Genomic DNA, 16,587 nt, shown 5'->3' on the forward strand with positions numbered 1-16,587 from the left:
AAAAGAAAGAAGAGTACTTTACAGGTTTCAATTTAGAGCTTCCTATAAAGGTCATCTTAAACTTTGGGAATGTTTCATATATAGGCAGAGCAACTCAGTTTAAACCTGTCTCTAATAATTATAGGTTATAACATCCAAAACTTAACATGTATATTCTTAAAGAAAAATAAAATGTTACTCAAGGTTTTACTAAATTGTGAATTGGTACATTTAATCATTTAATTTTTGTTGTTGGAGTCTTTTGCAAATTGGATGTGAGAATTATAGCTTCATTTTGTTGTGTATGAGTTTTTTGTTTTGTTTTGTTTTTTAAATAGAGTCTGAGGAAACCAGAAAGATCTTGATTTATCAAATTCCTTTGGAAACAGGGAAATATTTTGAAGAATCTATGTTATCTCTTAGAGGTGATTTTTGCTTGTGGAGGTCAACAAGATATTGATTTGGGTGAATTCTTACATAAGGTTTCTTAATCAAAGAGATCACCTAACACTTCAAATGCAATGTAATTAATCACTCAACAAAATTAACACCATGTTTTTTGCTGTGGGTTGTTATTTATTCTCAAAGAGCTATCAATAAATCTTTATAATCTTACAGTCATGTGTTAAAGCTAAAAGCAAGCAGTTGTGCAGTTCTTTCCAATATCCTTGAAAGCAGTTAGATTTTTAAAAAATGATTTCTGTAGGAAATTAAAAAAAATATATATGGAGTTGTCTTTCTAAATGAGTCATTAGATGAATGCAGGTTAATGTTTGTTTGCCATTAGGGAAAAGTCAGTTGTAATTTGGATAATTAAGAAAAACTTGGTAAGTATTGTCATTGTAATAGATCTCCATATGTTAGAAGGTTAATTAATAGTATTTGCATTTCCTGTTACAAATTTGGGCCTTTTTCCACAGACCAAAAGCCATGGTAACCCAAAAAAGACATTGCTGCTGCTTTCTGCTTTACTTCTTTTAAGTTTAAGGCATTTCATCCAGCAGTACAGCAAGTATTGATATGTAGTTTGTTTTAGTATAATGAACTGAAGTAATGATTCATATCTGTACCTGCAAATGACGAGCATGTATTTGACTTGTACCTGTAAGCCTTTAGGTGACTGTAATTTCTCTTGCCAACTATTCTAGGCTGAAGTGAAACCACTGAAAGAACATTAATGTTTGCATACACATACATTGAACTATATATTTACATAATGAATAGTTACCAATTTTTGTACACACATATGCATGTGTTTATGCATACATATTTATATAAGCGTCAATAGGAGAAAAGACTAAAAGACATCCTCGGTTGGAATGAAGACAGCTTTTGGCTTGCTGAGTCAGAAAATATAGATGTTATACATAATTAAATTTTATGGCTTAGCTTCTAGTATTTCTAAGAAGGAAATTATAAAATTTGATGAATGAATTATTACACTAACCTAGAGTGATTATTTTCTGTGGAAATGAAGTTTGAATAATTGGTGTTGTTGCAAAATTGAATTAAATAGTTTTGTATTGGAGTGCCCAATCAGGTATGCTGAAGCATCTTGATGCAAATGAACATCAGTAATATTTTATTGTCTGTGATTTTGTTGGAAAGAGCTCTTATAAAAATTATGAACACTTGAAGACCTTTTTACAATGTATACATGAAGATAAAGTTCTTGTTGGGTGCCAGTAAAAGGAACCATATTGATTCCATGTTAATTACTAGTAATGTGTAATATCCTTTGTCTGTGGGGGTTTGGAAGTTTAGCAGTAACTGTTAAAAGTACAGTTCCAAAGACATGATGCATTTCTGTCAAGCACCATACAAAGAACATATGTAAACGTTACAGAATGGTGCTCTACAAACAGCCGGCCACCTTACATTATTGTATGTTTAGCACATTGCATCTTGAGGCTCAGCAACTTGTATTGAAAACTGTTAGGTAGAAATGAAACTCCTATGGAATGAATGGAAAAAATCTCCAGTAAACTAACTTTGTTTCACCTTAGAAGCAATCAGACTTCTCAAAGTAGCTTTCTTTTGAGTATTTAATGTTAGCACTGGCTACTGCCACTTCTGTGTTATATCTCCAAACACAGCCTAAGCAATGAGGACCTGAATGATCAGAAACTAGTCGAGATTTTCTCTTAACTTTAATAGTTCATGAAGGTGCATCATGCATCATAAGGATGGCTATGGTGTGTCATATAATGTCAAACTGAAACCAACTTTATAATGGATTACAGTAATAAAAAAAAAAAAAAAAAAAAAAAAAAAAAAAACAGATAAAGGAAAAGAGAGAGGTGGGAAAATAACATTAAAGAGCACTCATGGGTGCTTGTGTTTTGATTTTTGATATACTTTTCACAGCTTAGGACTTGCTGTTTTCTTGTATGTCTATAAGTGCAGCAAAAACAGCTTCTCTTTTGACTGTTTGCTTTCTAACCATTCACAAAATTACTTAAAGAAGAGATTTTTGATAAACTGAGTTGTGTATAATAAAGTTTCATTTCCTATGATAGCTCAAAATTCTCAGCCAGGGAGTAGAAAATTCAGCATTGAATAACTTGAATAGAATATTGGACTCGGCTATATAAGAGTGCAAGCTTATAAATAGTGCCTATTTTTTATCATGATTTCAGAGATATAATTTCTTCTTGTACTCATGAAATATTATTACAATTCTTGTTTAAGACCGAAAAGATCTGGAAAAGTCATTTGTGCAGATCTGTGATTACAGGACAGGTTGCAGTAGCAACAGAGAGATGCAGTAGCCTGATTCCCAGGCTAGAGATGCTTTGCTGGCCTCCCATTAGGCAGCTTTTCCCAATGAATGGCTTTTTTTTCTTTTTTTGTGGGGTGGGTGGGTAGTGGTGGTAGGATATTTGTTTTTTTGTTGTTAGTCCAGTGTTCTGAGTTGTCATATGGAGGCCTTATTTCAGAAAGGTGTTCCAGGTATTGCTATTCACTGAAAATGTATGTCTTTGTAGCACAGTGAATGAACATTAGACTTAGATAATTTTTAATGCTGACTTCTTGAAGGCAGTAATAATATATCTGGAAGATAATAACTGAGATGGCAGACAACAATGCATCATAAGTATTATTGAAGATTAATTGTTCCACGACTAAAGATCCTCAAGCTTTTAGAAGAGTAACAAAGTCTGAAGTTCTGCATCTTGACAATGACTAGTTTTGAAATTGTGTTCTTTTTAGCTAATTTCATCGTGATTGATTCCATAATTCCGCAGCATGATTTCACGAAGAGTGATATATATTTAAGACTGTATTGCAATTATTGGATAGTCATCTGAAAGCTTCTTAACAGACTAATGTAACCCTGTCACTAATTACAACTCCATCAAGTTGTTTATGCATTGGAATCCATAGTTTTAATGCATTACGTTTCTAATTCTAGCAAGAGTCAAGCAATCAGTAAAGTTAAAAGCTGACCTCTTTAAAATGAGAAAGTGAACTCAAGTTAGTGGTAGCTTTTTTAACTGTAAGTTTAAAACATTTCTGAAATGTATTGAGGATTTTGAGTCTTTATCATGGAATATAGGAGGAAGGAAGGAATAGGAGAAGAGCAAACTTTATTGAAAAGATAACAGGAGACTGAAGGGAGTGTCTTACCATACTTTGGTGACACTGTCACTGTCAAAAATAAATAAATAAATAAATAATTACTTCAGAACACCGAGTTCTGAAATGAGTCTGAAGGCAAAGTCAGCTATGAAACTGCTAGCAAAACCACTTTCAGGTAATGTTTTTACTATTAAAAGTAGGCCAATCAAATACTGGTGTTGTTAAAATGCTTTTCAGCCCCATCTGGAAAATACCAACACATGAAAGTTAGGGTGTCCTTTAGAGATAGTAGAGAGCATGAAGGAATTAAGTGCCCAGAAATGGGGAGCAAACTTAACATGGGACTTCCTGGGTCTTGGTGAGTGAGGTACCTGCTATGCTGCTGGAAAAACCTGCACTTTCTGAAGCTGCCAGCCTGTTTTTTGAATGAACGTGATGTGTGCAGAGCCCAGATTAGAGTAAGTGCTCCCTGGCTATGTAATCATGTCTGCAGTGCTTTGCCCAATAAAGTGGGTAACCCTCACTCAGCAGTGAAAGACCAGTTTAAGGCTAACAGTCATTAAAAGATTTGAAATGCAAATTTGTGGTAGCAATTTCACCAGCCACATGGATTTTTTTTTTCCAGTTTTAGCTAATGAGAATTCAGTCTACTACAGCTAAAGAAGCAAAGGCAATGTAGCACAGTTGGTAGCATCTGCAAAAGTGAATAAGGAACAAAAATGGAGGGAATAAAAAAAAAAAGTGTGGGAAAGAATGTACATTTAAAAGAACAAAGTAAGGATCCAAAAACGTTTCTGAGAATCAAATATTTTGGCATCCATCTAACCATTCTGCGATCTAAGGTGCAAAGCTGTCCAGGCTTGTGGTATTAGCTGATGGCTTGGACCGTGGTGGCAGCCTGTCCACAGACACAAGTGGAACAAGACCTCTGTAGGGTTTGGATTGGCATGGATTGTTGCATGTTACCTGAGACGTGCTGACAGTGCAGGCTTCCTTCTCATTTTCCACAGATTGAAGACACTTTGACTTAGCCTAAAGCCTTTATGTGACCTTAAGTCAGGCTGAATATTATACTAGTGTGAGTAAGACTGTTTAACTTCCAAGCTGTCATTGTAAATGGCTCAGGATGGAGTTGAATAGTATTTTTGTGTTATAAATGAGGAGGATAAATCTGAAAAAGCTTCCCTCTGCCACCCTCAAATTCATTCTACTTCACCTCTGTTCAAGTTTTATATTCACACATATCTGGGTTTAGTTTTTATTCACACATATTTCACACACAATTATGCTTTGTCTGTGTTTATTTTTTTTTTGGCTATGCATTAGAATCAGATGAAAAGATGAGTAGCAATGTTTACGTCTTTTTATAAAACTACTGCAGCTTTGCATGCATGTAGGTAGAAATGTTGTAATAGTTTGTGATGACATCTGTTAACTTTGAGTCAATATCTGAAAATTCAAATCATATTTACCTTTCATGGCTTGAAATTAAATTTCTGCCTTTCAGTTCTAATCAGTTGTAGCTACATACCAGCTGTTTTGCATTCACCTCTGGCTGTTGAACATTTAAGATAAAAAGTGAGGTGGACCCATTGATAAAAATGGGAATGAGTTCAGAAAATGAAAATTTAAATCCTTTGTTTACGGTAAAAAGAGCCATAGAGCATTGTAACTAATAAAATCATTAAGTGCTTCATCAGATTAAAGTGTTTAAAGTTTTAAATATTTGAGATATCCGTCAAACGTAGCTGCTGTCTGTCCTTGACAGAAGCACCATCGTCTGCTGAGATGCAGACCTGTGACCTCTAGATAAGTTTCTATACACAGAAAAATATTTATCTTTATACTATGACCTTCCATGCACAAGGCATGAGCCATGGATTTGTTTCCTAGGGAACTAGTGGCTGAGAAAAATCTATAATTAGATCTGTGGGTTGTTTGCTACAAATGGGAATTGGGTGCTAAGCAGGTTCTTAAAGCATCCAGAAGTATTACATTGACTTCATATAATGGAACAAAATTTTTTAAAATGCTCTTCATCATAATATTGCTTTTTAATATCTTCAATTTAAAAAAACTAAATGCTCTTGATAGACTACTTATTCCTCTATGTTCATCTTAACCGCAAAGTATTCTTAGAAGTCTAGACTCCACAGGTTGTTAGTTAAAGCAAAATAAAATTAGACACAATCTTCCAACAAATTTCTTCAACTTAAAATGAATTTTAATTTTCAAGACTGTTTTTTAAGTGAATCATTCTCACCAACTCCATTTTTCTCACTTTATTACTTCTATTTGATTCTTCAGGTTGGCTCTGCAACCTCAGTGTCTCATTTTGCAATTCCAATTATTCCACCCGGCTGGAAGTTCCCACTTAATCCAGATCTTGATTTCTTTCTTTGCTGCGTGCATGGATCTAAAGATAACATTTGTAGCTCAATCTGTGGGTAGTAATTGTAGCTGCAGGGAAAGAAAGTGACTAGTGTTTTTTGCTTTGTTTTGTTTTGTTTTTAAGATTCCCCATTCAGCCCAGGGCAGACTTCTCTAGACCTTATCAGCAGTTTATTTTAGCCAGGGCACGGTACAGCCAAAATGGTGCTGTGTTTATTCCAGTCCAGTGCTAGATCAGACAGCCTTATGATTTTCTGGATATAGACAGTACTGTGAAATACCTGGAAACAGTTACTGTAAATTGACTATATTCTCTTTTCTCCTATTCCTTGAAGATTTTGCTGCTCCATATGTGCTGGTTACATGTTATTCATTTTGTCCATTGTCGTGAATTTCTGCAATTAGAAACCATTAAACATTGTCTCTGCATTTCTGCCTTTTTAGATCAATGATAGGTTTGCAATAGACCCCCTTAATAAATGTAAATAATCATTTTATTATTTTTTAAAGGACATTCTTTGAGATTTTCTTCATGTATTGTAGTCAGTCAGACTTTTCCTAACAACTATAGCTTTGTAGATTCTTCAGCTAGTTGTCACTCAAAATATGGTGATCCTCAAATGCTTTCAGCTAAGAGGGTGTGTTACAAGTTAGTAACCTAAGCATTAATTAAAATATGCTTATTAAATGCCTACTGATAGGCCAAATCAGCCACAGAAATAACCAGTCCTTCTGTGACAAGCGATACTTCCAGGTAATTCTCCTTTGAGATTACAAAAACCTGTGTTCATAAATTCTGTGCTGCCAGTAGGAGGAAATTATTGTGTGCTGATTCTAGAGTTTGCAGATACTTATCTGAAATCAACTACTACTTAGGAAAAAGGGGAAGTGAAAATTATTTGTAATGCATCTTCTTGCTCTTTATAAATTAAGAGCAAAAGAAGTTGAAGGATTACCTGCTACAAAAGATAACACAAATCATTATATGTTCATAGACTTAATTTACTTCTGTCTGAAAGCAAATGCTTACTGGTAGTAGTCCATATTGTTCAAATCCTCAGATTTGGTAGATGAAGTCTGCAGGCCCCAGTGCTATCGCTATTCTTCAGGGTAAATTGTTACATTGGTGTAGAACTACAACAGTGAACCTCAGATGAAAGGGAACCACTGGGACACAGGGCTTCCACATACATAAACTGATTGTGTTTCATTTGTGTGCTTGTGCATCCTGCTACAAAATTGATCTGAATTTTGTAAAAGTCTATGCATAATTACAATCAAAATCCGTTATGTTGAGAAGATATATTTTGGTTGAAGATAAAATGTCCTATTTGTGTTGACTATTCTAAAAAGAATGTTTAAAATGAGCACTGGTGATGAAATTACTTCACCGATTGTTTATATACTGTATAATTTTTATACATTACAATATGACATTGAATTTTTCATCTGTGGAATTTATTAACCTTCGCAAATTTTAGAAGCGGAATTGTTTGTGTTATAGGGACTAAAACCTTGCATTTTCACTGCTGTAACAAAATATAAGTTGGTATAGTAACTTCTTGAAGCACAGCCCCAGTGCAACAAAATATTTAGGTATGCCATCTGCATTTCAAGCACTACAAGTTCTATTTTCTTCATGTACCTGAAGTTCTAAATATGTTACCTGATAAGAGTATTCATTTTTTTAGATTGCTTCAGGCAAGGAATGTTTGTACGATTTGTAGCTCCAAATCAGTCTTGCAAACATGCATCAAAAATATGTTAAAACTACGAACTTTAATTCTCACAATGGTATTCCTAAATGTGACACTTCCTGTAATGTTTTCAATGACAAAGCTCATAGTTAAAATGTTAAAAAAAACAACGCTGTTATCTTGAGAATATCATTGTATGATTTTTCATTTTCACAATTAATTTCAGTTTCAACTTCTGTTTGTTTTTTTTTTTCATTCCCACATTGCATCTGTGATGGTGTAAAATTTTCCACGTTTGAGGTATTTGAACACCTAGTGCTCAATACTTCAAAAAAATTATATAGCTATTAAAAAGGCTTCAGTTTACAGATGCATTTTACAATAATACGTTGTCTTGTTTGAAGAACTTTTTTTTTCTCTGTAATCTCTGTGTTAAGAGGTCTAATACAAAAGAGTATGAATAAGAAATAATTGCTAGCCTTGTAGTAGTACTTTTGCCCAATAGTCACCTTTGTACTTTTAAGTACAAAAATCCAAACATTTTTTGGTAATGTGTTTCTCCCAGTTAAAACTGAGTCTTTGGAACCTGACACGGGATTTTGAAGTTAAAATAACTGAATTATGCCTTTCTTTTATGAGTTAAATCTTTCATATACATATACATCTTGCTTTCTCTAGAAAATACATATGTATATATTCTAATTTATATATTCTACTTAGGACTGTCAACAGCATCAAGCCAATATTTTGTAGATGATGATACAGAAGCACTGTTTGCTGTTGTTTTCTCCAGCTTACAAACCAAAACCTTCACCTTGACTGTTTTCCTACTTCAGTTATCACTGGAGGTTGGGTCCGTGTTGTGTATTCCCATGGCTGGTCACATTTCCTTTTTCATTCCCTGCTTGTGGTTTCAAAAGTGCTGCTCTAGTGCAAGCACAAATATTAGAATTTGAATGATTAGCTGATATGCTGTTTTAAGCGTCGGGGTTACAGTGCATGGTCTAGAAGATTTATACAGCTTTGAAAATCTTGCCTCGCACATAGACTGGTGACTGAAACCTGATCTGGAACTATTTTGAAATTCAGGGCTGTAATATTGCCTCCGCTACTGTATTACATGAGCATCTTTAATTGCTGATGGCTCATTCTGCTGTTTACTTGAGTTTTGCAAATATTGTTCAGGCTAGTCTACACCAACCTAGCTTGTTTCTCGGAGAACATACTGAATAGGTATTTGTTCAGATGCATTTCAGCTAATAATTATTTTTTAAGTTTGGTGATTGTGAAAGGCAGTTATTGTGGACCTTAACAGCAAGGCTTGCTTTGTGAACAAGAGAAAAGTGTAACATAAAATATATGCTGTCATTTATAGTGTGTTTGTTTTATCCCTAATTATCATGAACAATGGACAGAGTCATGTGGAGAAACTTAATTTCTGTTACCTTTAGGTATGTCAATAAATCACCTGAAAGTTCTTTAGCATCACCCAGGTATTGAATGAGTTTTGCATTTAGGCCCGAGTCAGAGGGAAGGTCTGATTTGGCCAATACGTCTCCCTTTGACAAAGAGCAGAACTAGGTTGCCAAGATAAACTAGATGATCTGATCCTCAATTAATGAAGACACATGTATTAAAAACCAATAAACTAATAAATTATTAAATCCAGCAAATTTATTTGAATTGCTTTAAAACAACAGTTTTTGTATGTTTATCTTATAGTAGTGAAGTAGTAGGTATAGAAGAAGGTTCTGTAGGTTAGGGGGGTTGCATAATGATAAAAATGTTTTGCGTTTGTCTTGATTGAAAGATTATTTGAGTCAGAGCACAGAGCAGAAGGAGCCTCCAGCTGTAAAGAGTGGTTTTCGGTATGGCAGGACAGGAAGTGTCTGTTCGAATATTTGTGTGTTGTCTAAACAATGGGCCTTAAACCATGGTTTTGCTCTTCTGGAGTACAGTGATTAAAGAAAAAAATAGTTCAGTGCTAAATATTCCATGGATAATTTTGCTTCCTAGAAGAAGGAGAAGGTGAGAAAAACATGACCATGAAAACCAACCGAAAAAACCACAAAACTAGAAAACATGCTGGAGGCAGTTTAACACTCCAAAGTGAAAAGTATTAGGACTGGAACCAAATGTACCTCTCTGAAGGTGGCAATCATTTTCGAATTAAAATTGAAACTAATATATTGTACTTCTAATTCAGACAGTGCCAAGAACTAAGAAATTACAGAACTGATTGCAGCAAACACCTACTGAGGCTGGTGAACTCAGATGGTGCTGTTAAGGACGCAATTACTACGGCTGCAGAACTGTAAAGTGTCTCTGGGGGTAGTGTGGTTTTTGTACTTCTATTTCTCTTCTTCTCTTGAGAACACTGGTTTACTGTTGTGGTGTACCTGTAACAATAGGGGGATCAGAATGCTGAAATGAGTTTAGCTGGAAGGGATACATAATGTCAGGTGGAAAACAACACTTGGTAAATATGTTTTGGCTATGGTTCAGCAAAAACAGATCCCGTCAGCTAAGTAACGCTCTGTTTTCTTGAAAGTGTCTCTTAGTTGAGCCCTATACTCATCTCTGCCTTTTTTTATTTTGTTTTGATTTTTCAAAAAGAATGCTGTTCTGTCTTCAGTGCTATAGAAGGGGTTCTGACAAGGCTAGTGTGGATCATGTCAGTTTTCAGTATGTTTATTCTCCAGTGCACCCTTCACATGGGAAAATGCTGTTAACCCTTGTTGAGGTGGGGAAATGAGGCATATCTAAGTGCATCTGTGCTGTTCTTTGGGTCCTGGGGGAGGAAGTAGCCTTCACAAGTCTGTATTATTGTGGGATGTTTGGTAAGCAATTATTCTGTCTACCCCATCTGCCCATGTTGGTTTGGTTTAGAAGGGACCTTTGAAGATCAGCTAGTCCAACACCCTGCCACAGGCACTAACCCAGGTTGCTCAAAGCCCCACCCAGCCTGACTGTGAACACTTCTAATGGTGAGGCATTAGGAGTGAGAGGCATTCTCGTCATCCTTGAATTAAGAGGTTTTATATGCAACACATAGCTACTGTCATACGGTGCAGATGTTTTCAATATTAGAACCTGCACTGAAGCACTGAAGGTCCTAAAGCTGTGAAAAAAAAAAAAAAAAAAAAAAAAAAAAAAAAAAAAAAAACAAACAAAAAAAAACCCTGGAGATAAACATTTCTGTCTGTAGGTGGTAGCAACTGTGGAAACTGAGCTTTTTTAGAAATGTAGAAACAACGTCCCAAAGCAAACATTCCAGCAGAAATAATTTGGCCTTGCCTGTAGATTGGGAGAGCATTGTTGTGTAATATGTTGTAACCTAGGAAATTTTCATACCAACAGTGCTGTGTTTTAGATGGCATTCAGAATAGCAGTCTTGCCAGAGGAGATGTCAGACAATCCTCCTGTTCTTTCTTCCTTGCTCTTGCTGAAGCACCAAACCATATGGCAAATTAAGCCTGATTTGTATTAAACTTTTCATTGTACTGAGCTTAGTGTGAACTGGGAAATGCACTTTCTTTGAACTATGCAGCCATTATATAAGCTTCTTAATTAGGAGATGTTAATGTTCTTCTTTACATTCCTGGGAGTATGTAGCTCCCTCTTGTGGCTAATTAAACATTTCAAAAATATCATACTGAAAATTACTTTTTAAATTACCACCGTTGCATCAGAGCAAGTGATGCAGTGGTATATGGAGCATCTCTAACCTGGGTTTCTTAATACTCCATCAAGCATGAGTTGCTGTGCAATAACTAGATGCCTAACTGACTAAATAGATAGGAGAGAAGCCTCTGCACATGCTTGAATCAGGACTGTGCCTGCTTCCTGAAGCTTTAAAAAGGTTCAGCGGACACATCCTGTCATTTAGACAAAAAAAAAAAAAAAAAAAAAAAAAACCACCTCTGCTTTCTGGTAACTTCACTGACCCCGTACACTGTATGCTGAGGAATGGTTGCAGTTAAGGTTGGGATGAGATATGGGATGCAATGTAGCTCCAGGGGGAACAAATCTTTCAGGTACCACATTGGGATAAATTGCTAGCAAATTCAAGATTAAGGTCTTTGTCAGATTTGGAGGAAAGAGTAAGTTTTCCCTCCAGTCAGGCTTGTAGGGATGCTTCTTACTGCTATTATTATTACTCTTCTGCCTTTCTATCTAGTGTGAAGAAGGATCTGTACATAATTATCTGGAATTTGTCTTATAAATTCCCTTGCAGAATATCAGTAATGTCCATGAGTTGTTGTGCTTTCTTTCTATGGCTCCTTGCAGCTGGGGTTTTGGCCTATCCTATGTCTCAAATTTGTGATGAACAGTTAGGAAATGTTAGACCGCTGTGGTGGGATAGGACTCTTGTGCAAACATCTCTGAATTAGATTTTTGTGCTGGTCTGTGGCTGAAATGGTGCCTTTCAAACCACTCTTCTTATATTATATGTAAAGGAGCACTTATTAAAAGAAGTCTCAGAAATCAGGACAAAGGACAAGCAATTCAGCTTTTCCCTACAAAAGTCAGCAGTGGTCATGACACTGCAAAATCATAAGCATAATAAGGAAATAGAAAACCATACTTTTAAACCTGATGTAACAAACGAGCAAAACCAGAGATTGGTCAAAATATGTATTGAATATTGGGTAGCTTTCAGCCATTAAGTTTTAGCTTCATCACAGAACCTGAAGCACAAAGTTAGTTTGCCCTTTTGTCACTTGCAGTGTTGTCTGCCTCTGTGTTTTGTCATGACATGCTCAAATATACACAAGGAGAAAATTTAATCAATTAGCATTTCTGACTGGGAGGAGGAAGGGGATAAAAAAGTGAAACAATTTTTTACTTTGAAATTTCTCTATTTCCCAAAGGGTTTGAAAGTTGAAACTTTATCTCTGAAAATGCTGGTTTTCTATTTCATAACTTGTGGCTATTTTTTTCCTCAATTAAAATAAAGGAATAATGATTATGGAGTTTAGTCAAAATCTCCCTGCTCAGTAATCTGCTTACCGGTGTTGCTGAACCCACAGCAATAGGGCAACAAGTGTGTATTTTCTCAGGGACATTATTAAACACCCCGCATATTGATTATTGCAAAATTGGCACAGGTCCAGATTTCTAATGCCCCTTGTTCCTTCCGATTCCTGAGCTGTGATTTAGACTAGCATATAAATACTTGACTTAATGTTTCTGCGGAAACATTAACAATATAGAATTTCTAGAAACAAAAGAACATGAAACAGCAGTGGGAAAGAATGGCTTGGCAAGATTGTCAGCCTTAAAGGGCAAGATTAATTTATAATCCTTCTAGATTCTGGTGTGCAAGTACAAATTTGCAAAGCATGTAGTTTATAAGAAACATTGTGTAGCTATGCAAGTTTACATATGCTACTGTCAGTAATGTAAGACAGCCTTGAAATTGGATTTTTAGGGATTTTTTCATATGGGAAACAAGATAGTGATGGTAACCAGGAGTTTTCACTACACGCATATGTATATAAGTATTCATGCATTTGGAAAGTGGAGGAATTCCAACTGTGTGACTAAGCAGAGTTCTGGGCAGGATACCCAGATATTTCTGTGAGGAGATTTTTCCTTGGTTTAAAATCCTGGGAAAGGAAGAGTATAGATGAGAATGAGAAAGGGGGGAAAAAATCCCCAAAGTCATCTATTTTGAAATTACTAAGATTGCTAATAAAAAGGGATGACTAATTGGAAAATAATGTGTGATGGCTATCTGATATGATAAGAGTTGTGAAATAAGTATGCTTTATGCCATTTGGTGGAATGTCTTTTTTTTTTTTTTTTCACTTGTAGGATTTGTTCGCAGCTAGTTTATCAATTTAAATGGGAAAAAAAAAAGAAAAAGAATTAAATAAAATGTCAAATGCTAGACATGGAGTGAATACAGTAGCAACGGAATAATAGAAATTTTAAGTAGTGAAATAGAAGACAGTGAAGATAAGATAGCAACTGTCTAAGGACCTGACTAGCTTTTCCATGGTTTAACACAAGAATTGCAGTGTTTTCTGAATGACTGAAACCATATTTTATATTTTCATATTGTTGGCTGGGAATGTGCCTCAACATTAGGATAAAGATTGAAATTGCTTATGTGGGTTTAGAATGATATTTTATTTTATTTTATTTTATATTTTATTTTATTTTATTTTATTTTATTTTATTTTATTTTATTTTATTTTATTTTATTTTATTTTATTTTATTTTATTTTATTTTATTTTATTTTATTTTATTTTATTTTATTTTATTTTATTTTATTTTATTTTATTTTATTTTATTTTTATAATGTGGCCTGTAACTTCTTGTTTTCTGCCATGCAGGTCATCAGGAGTGAAGGGACTGAGGGAGCAAAGTTTCGACTCTCTGGTAAGGGAGTAGATCAAGACCCAAAAGGAATTTTTAGAATCAACGAGATCAGTGGGGATGTCTCTGTGACCCGAGCCCTTGACAGAGAAGCAATTGCCAATTATGAGGTGAGTACTCATAGCAATAGGGTCTTTGCCTCTCTGTTGGTAATACATACTTTTGAATGCGTATTAGCTGTTGAAAAAGACTGCAGTTACTGAAGCCTAAACTGTGAGACACCGTGCTAAAAAATTTCCAGAAGAACCGTTTATCCTTTGGAAATCGTAAATGTGTATCTTTTTACATGCAATCAAAACTCTGCTCTGCTTTCTGCATGTATTTCTGTCACTTTTCTTCAGTAGAACTACTGTCTGAAATTCACGTACGCATATGATTTGTGAATACAAAATTATGTTTGGACAAAAGAAGTTATTTTGGGAAGTTGCCTCTGAGGTACTATCTGGTTATACTTTCTACTTTTGGTTGTCAAGTTGTCAATGGAATATACTATTCATCTCTATTTTGTAGTAATGGATATTTTTAATTGAGCTGCAGAAGATCCTGTTAATGTCAGCAGATACATTGTCAAACGTGTCTTCAACAAAGATTTTATAAAGGATTCCTTTCCTTGTCAATAAAAGCAATGTTTCTCCTCACTGAAATACAGCAAGTGATCTTGGAAATCTGTAAAATAACTGCATCATGATGTCTTGAATTGCGTAGTATAAATAGAGGATCTGTCAATTCATGTTTTTTATCTCACTCTGGAAATGTGCACTCAGTTAAATTGTGTCTTGGCATTTCAATATAGATGAGAAGCTGGATTCAAAATGCTCAGTAGATTTGTTCATTGCCACTTCTGCCCCAGCATAGCAGATCTGATCTCTGTATCATCATGCAGAAGGGAGTGTGTACTGCTCCAGCCTATGAGGGGCTTGGGGTCTGCTGACATTTCTGATTGCTGTCCCCAGCCTCTTAGTTTTGTCTTCTGCTGTGTAGTAATTACTACTTTTGCTTTCAGTGCTGTTTCTCTCCTACTCTGGAAGAGTTTACTAGTTTGATGACTAGTCATGCTTGCCCAAAAAGCATTGCTAAAATGTACCATATGTTGATTTTCAACACTTAAACATCTATTTCTCATCTGGGTTTACAGTGAAATGTATGTTAACCACTTGCATAGGATTTATGGTAGCCACTGCTGTCTTTCTTAAAAGAGAAATGTTGCAGTTTCTCTTTATAATACTGTTCCTCATCTTCATTTTCCAGCTGTTTCCTATTTTATCATAGTGGCTTTCTACCTTAATGTATTGAGTATAAACCTTGATTTTTTTTTTTACTGGAAAATCATAGTAGTCTTTTCAGCCTAATGCATCAAACCACAAATGGCCCTCCTATCTGATCTGGCAAAGCATACACTTAAATTAAGACAAAAAACATTTCCCTAGAGAAGTCTTTTTGAAGCAATGCAAATTATATACAAATAGTGCAGTGTAGCAGATTATCCAGAGCAATGCAAATGTATATCCTAATAGGTTGTAGTGCTTCCTAACCTGTTATATAGCACTCTGCTCAGCATGCTCACTGGCATCCTGTTGTGCAAAATGTAGCTGAAAAGTTCTGCAGAAGGAGAACCCTCAACTTGATTTAGTCTGTCTTTGAATCCAGCCTGTTGTTTTCCAATAAAGATGTTTCATGGTGTCAGGAAGGCAGTGGGATTTTCTCCTTGATTTCCTTGATACATTGAAAGATGAATTACCAAAAAGACTGATTTTTGTCAAGTTTTTTGAAAAAAAATTTAACTTCCTTCCCCTACCCACAAAGTATTGATTTCCTGAAAGATTTATTTCAAAGCAAAAGGCAAAGAAGAAAAGAATAGATCTCCATGAAAAAGTGCAAGTTCTTTGCAAGCCATCTTACTATCAAGTAAGTAATCAGTGATGGGGCAAGGATGAAAAAATTAAATTTGTTTGAATCATTCCAGCTACACAGAAGGCTGCTGTGTATTAGCACTGATTTATTTCCTATTCTTAGTGCATATACACTCAAGGGATGAGAATTAAAGCAGATGTTAATAGGGCACAAAATTGAGCTTTGGTGATCACAGTATTTCATAGAACTTTGCAGCTTTTACACATCCACGTACCACAAAGCACTATAAATGATCTAAGGGTATTTAATCTATTACAAAAAATGTTGTTCTTTCTACCATTGAAGATTCAAGAGTAGTTTTTGCTGTCTTGTTTATCCTGGAGGAATATTGAAAAGCTTGTAGGACTTTTTCCTATGATAATTCATTACAAGAGAAAAGTGATTAAATTATACGGCAACTGAATTCCACTCAGAAAACCATTGATTGTCTGAGTTAATTGCCACTTTCCACTGTTTGTTTCAATTATTTTATTTTTAGTAAAGGATAGAAAAAATTTCAAAGAGTGAAAAATCTGAGAGTTGGGGCCTGCTAAAGTCTATCTGCTACAGCTGAGTTGCATGGTACTTGTGTGTTGAGAAGAGTTTACTTCTTTAATAGCAGAAGAAATTAAAGCTGGGAGAGGAATAGAAGGCAGATGC

At 35.1% G+C, this 16,587-nt stretch overlaps 1 protein-coding gene across 1 annotated transcript in view; it reads left to right on the top strand.

Annotated features, from left to right (window-relative positions):
* CDH13 (cadherin 13) overlaps window positions 1-16,587 on the top strand; it is a 489,121-nt gene that overhangs the window by 211,069 nt on the left and 261,465 nt on the right. Inside the window, exon 5 of the mRNA XM_082770306.1 lies at window positions 13,995-14,147. Coding sequence (XP_082626432.1) covers window positions 13,995-14,147 — 153 coding nt within the window. The remainder of the gene's footprint in view (window positions 1-13,994; window positions 14,148-16,587) is intronic.

Source organism: Aythya marila (assembly GCF_965140915.1).
Source record: "Aythya marila genome assembly, chromosome: 12".
In the NCBI taxonomy this organism is placed as follows: Eukaryota; Metazoa; Chordata; class Aves; order Anseriformes; family Anatidae; genus Aythya; species Aythya marila.